Source organism: Nannospalax galili, unplaced genomic scaffold (assembly GCF_000622305.1).
Source record: "Nannospalax galili isolate Female #2095 unplaced genomic scaffold, S.galili_v1.0 scaffold75, whole genome shotgun sequence".
NCBI lineage: Eukaryota > Metazoa > Chordata > Mammalia > Rodentia > Spalacidae > Nannospalax > Nannospalax galili.
In genome coordinates this window covers 5,349,982-5,351,933 of record NW_008339433.1, presented here as the reverse complement: position 1 = coordinate 5,351,933, position 1,952 = coordinate 5,349,982, and the positions used below count along the sequence as shown (strand labels likewise).

General features: G+C 46.4%; 1 protein-coding gene across 2 annotated transcripts in view; it reads left to right on the top strand.

The window, feature by feature from the left end:
* Positions 1-1,685: 1,685 nt before the first annotated feature.
* Positions 1,686-1,952, top strand: part of Xiap (X-linked inhibitor of apoptosis) — a 48,708-nt gene continuing 48,441 nt past the window's right edge. Inside the window, exon 1 of one of the 2 annotated variants that reach the window (XM_008833919.2) lies at positions 1,686-1,763. Coding sequence is in view for 1 of the 2 variants with exons in the window: in XM_029563963.1 (XP_029419823.1) it covers positions 1,766-1,833 (68 nt within the window). In the remaining variant the exon portion in view is untranslated. The other variant, XM_029563963.1, reaches the window with a different exon arrangement.

Below are 1,952 nucleotides of genomic sequence, written 5' to 3'. Positions count from 1 at the left end.
GCCACCATATGGGTGCTGGGAACTGAACCTGGGTCCTTTGCAAGAGCAGTCAGTGCTCTTAACCACTGAGCCATCTCTCCAGCCCCTATAAGTTAACTTTTTAAAAGTATAGCAGAAGGGATGGAAAAATGGCTCAGTGGTTAAGAACACTGGCTGCTCTTGCAGAAGACCCAGGTTCAGTTGCCAGCACCAACATGGCAGCTAACAACTGTCCATAACTCCAGTTCCAGGGGGATCCAACAGCCTCTTCTGTCCTCTGTGGGCACTGCACAACACAGGTGCACTTACCTACATGCAGGCAATACATGAATACACATAAAAAATAAAAATAATAAAATAAAGAAAAATGGGGTGGTAACTGAGTTATATATTTAAGACTGCTTTAAAAAGTGAGCTAAATATTCACGTGTAGTTTTTCTTGTTTGGTTTACTTTTCTAGCATTGCTGGAGTTTGAATCCCCAGCCCTGAACATGATTAACAAATGCTCTACCACTGAGTTTCATCCCCAACCCTTACTTGCAATTACTATTATTGCTGTTAATGAGCTGATTGCCAGAGCTGTGTCAGTAAGAACACATCAGGGGTCTGGGGAGGTTGTTCAGTGGGTAATGGGCCTTGCCTTGATAACCTGAGTTCATCCCTTGACCCTGCATGGTGGAATGAGAGAACTATCCCCAAATTGTGATGTCACACACACACTAAATCAATGAATAAAAAAATGTTCAAAGGATCACATTAGAAGGGATATTACATTACCAAAAGTCCAAGGACCAAAAATATTTTTTCTCTTTTTCAAGTTCTGCTTTCAAAAGGGCAGCATTATTTAACCAAGCAGCCACACTTTTCCATAAGTACCACACTCACCATCTTCTCTGAAATCATATTCAGAATCCACCTTACTACACTAGCCAGGAAGGAGCCCAAATTCCTGAAACCAAAATTCACATGTTCACTTGACAACCTTCCAAGCCTATTGGAAATAAACTGGGGGTATGACCGTCGTTTTGTGTAAGAAGGCTTTCTGTCTTGCCTTCGGCCTTTTAGTTTTTTCCTCACTAGTCCAACATCCTCCACTGCCTTTGTGTCTTCCTCTTTCCCTCCTTGGAAATAAGACCCAACTCTACTCAGTTCTCTTTATCAGTGAGGTGATACTGAACAGTTCTTTTCTGGGCTTCAGTTTCCTCTGTAAAGTGTTTTTTTGTTTCTTTGTTTTTGAGACAGGGTCTCCCAGTACCCCAGCTGGCCTGGAAATCGGTATGTAGACCAGGCTGGTCTTGATCTCATAGAGATCTGCCTGCCTAGGACTCAGGAGAGCTGCATTAAAGGCCTGCACCACCACCATGCCCAAATAAAGTAGTTAATAAAAGTGCCCTGCCTTTCAGAATTGTCAAATAACAAAGAACGTGTTATTTCCGTAGCAGAGTACCTGGAGTCTAATAACAACTCAACATGTTCCATCCCTTCTCCTTCTTTTTAAAATCCGTTTACCACTATTCCCCTACTCCTCAACTCCAGAATCCGGGTAAAAGCCATAGGAAAAAAAGGGCTGGAGGTTAAGACAGGAAACCTTGGAATTGGGGGCGGGGATTGCGAAGTGGCCAGTGCGCATGCGCAGCCGGTGGTGCAGCTTCCCGCGGGCGGGGGGGCAATGACTTTTTTTTTTTTTTTTTTTTGAATTCCCCTTCCGGCTCTGAGCAGAGGCGGGACTTTGGAGGCATCTGACGAGCGGGCGCGGCTCCTCGAGGGCGTCCCTGACCCAAGGGTATGTTGGAAGATGGCGGAGCAGGGAAGGAGGGGCTTCGCGGGGCCGGAGCCGCGCTCCCCAGGGAGAGGTGGGACGGGAAATACCGGGCCAGAGGCGGGACCGTCGGGGGGCGGGGGAGGAAGAAGGGCGGGCTGTACCCGGTGGCTTTTTTTTTTTTTTTTTAATGTTTCTTGCCTTTGGACTCCC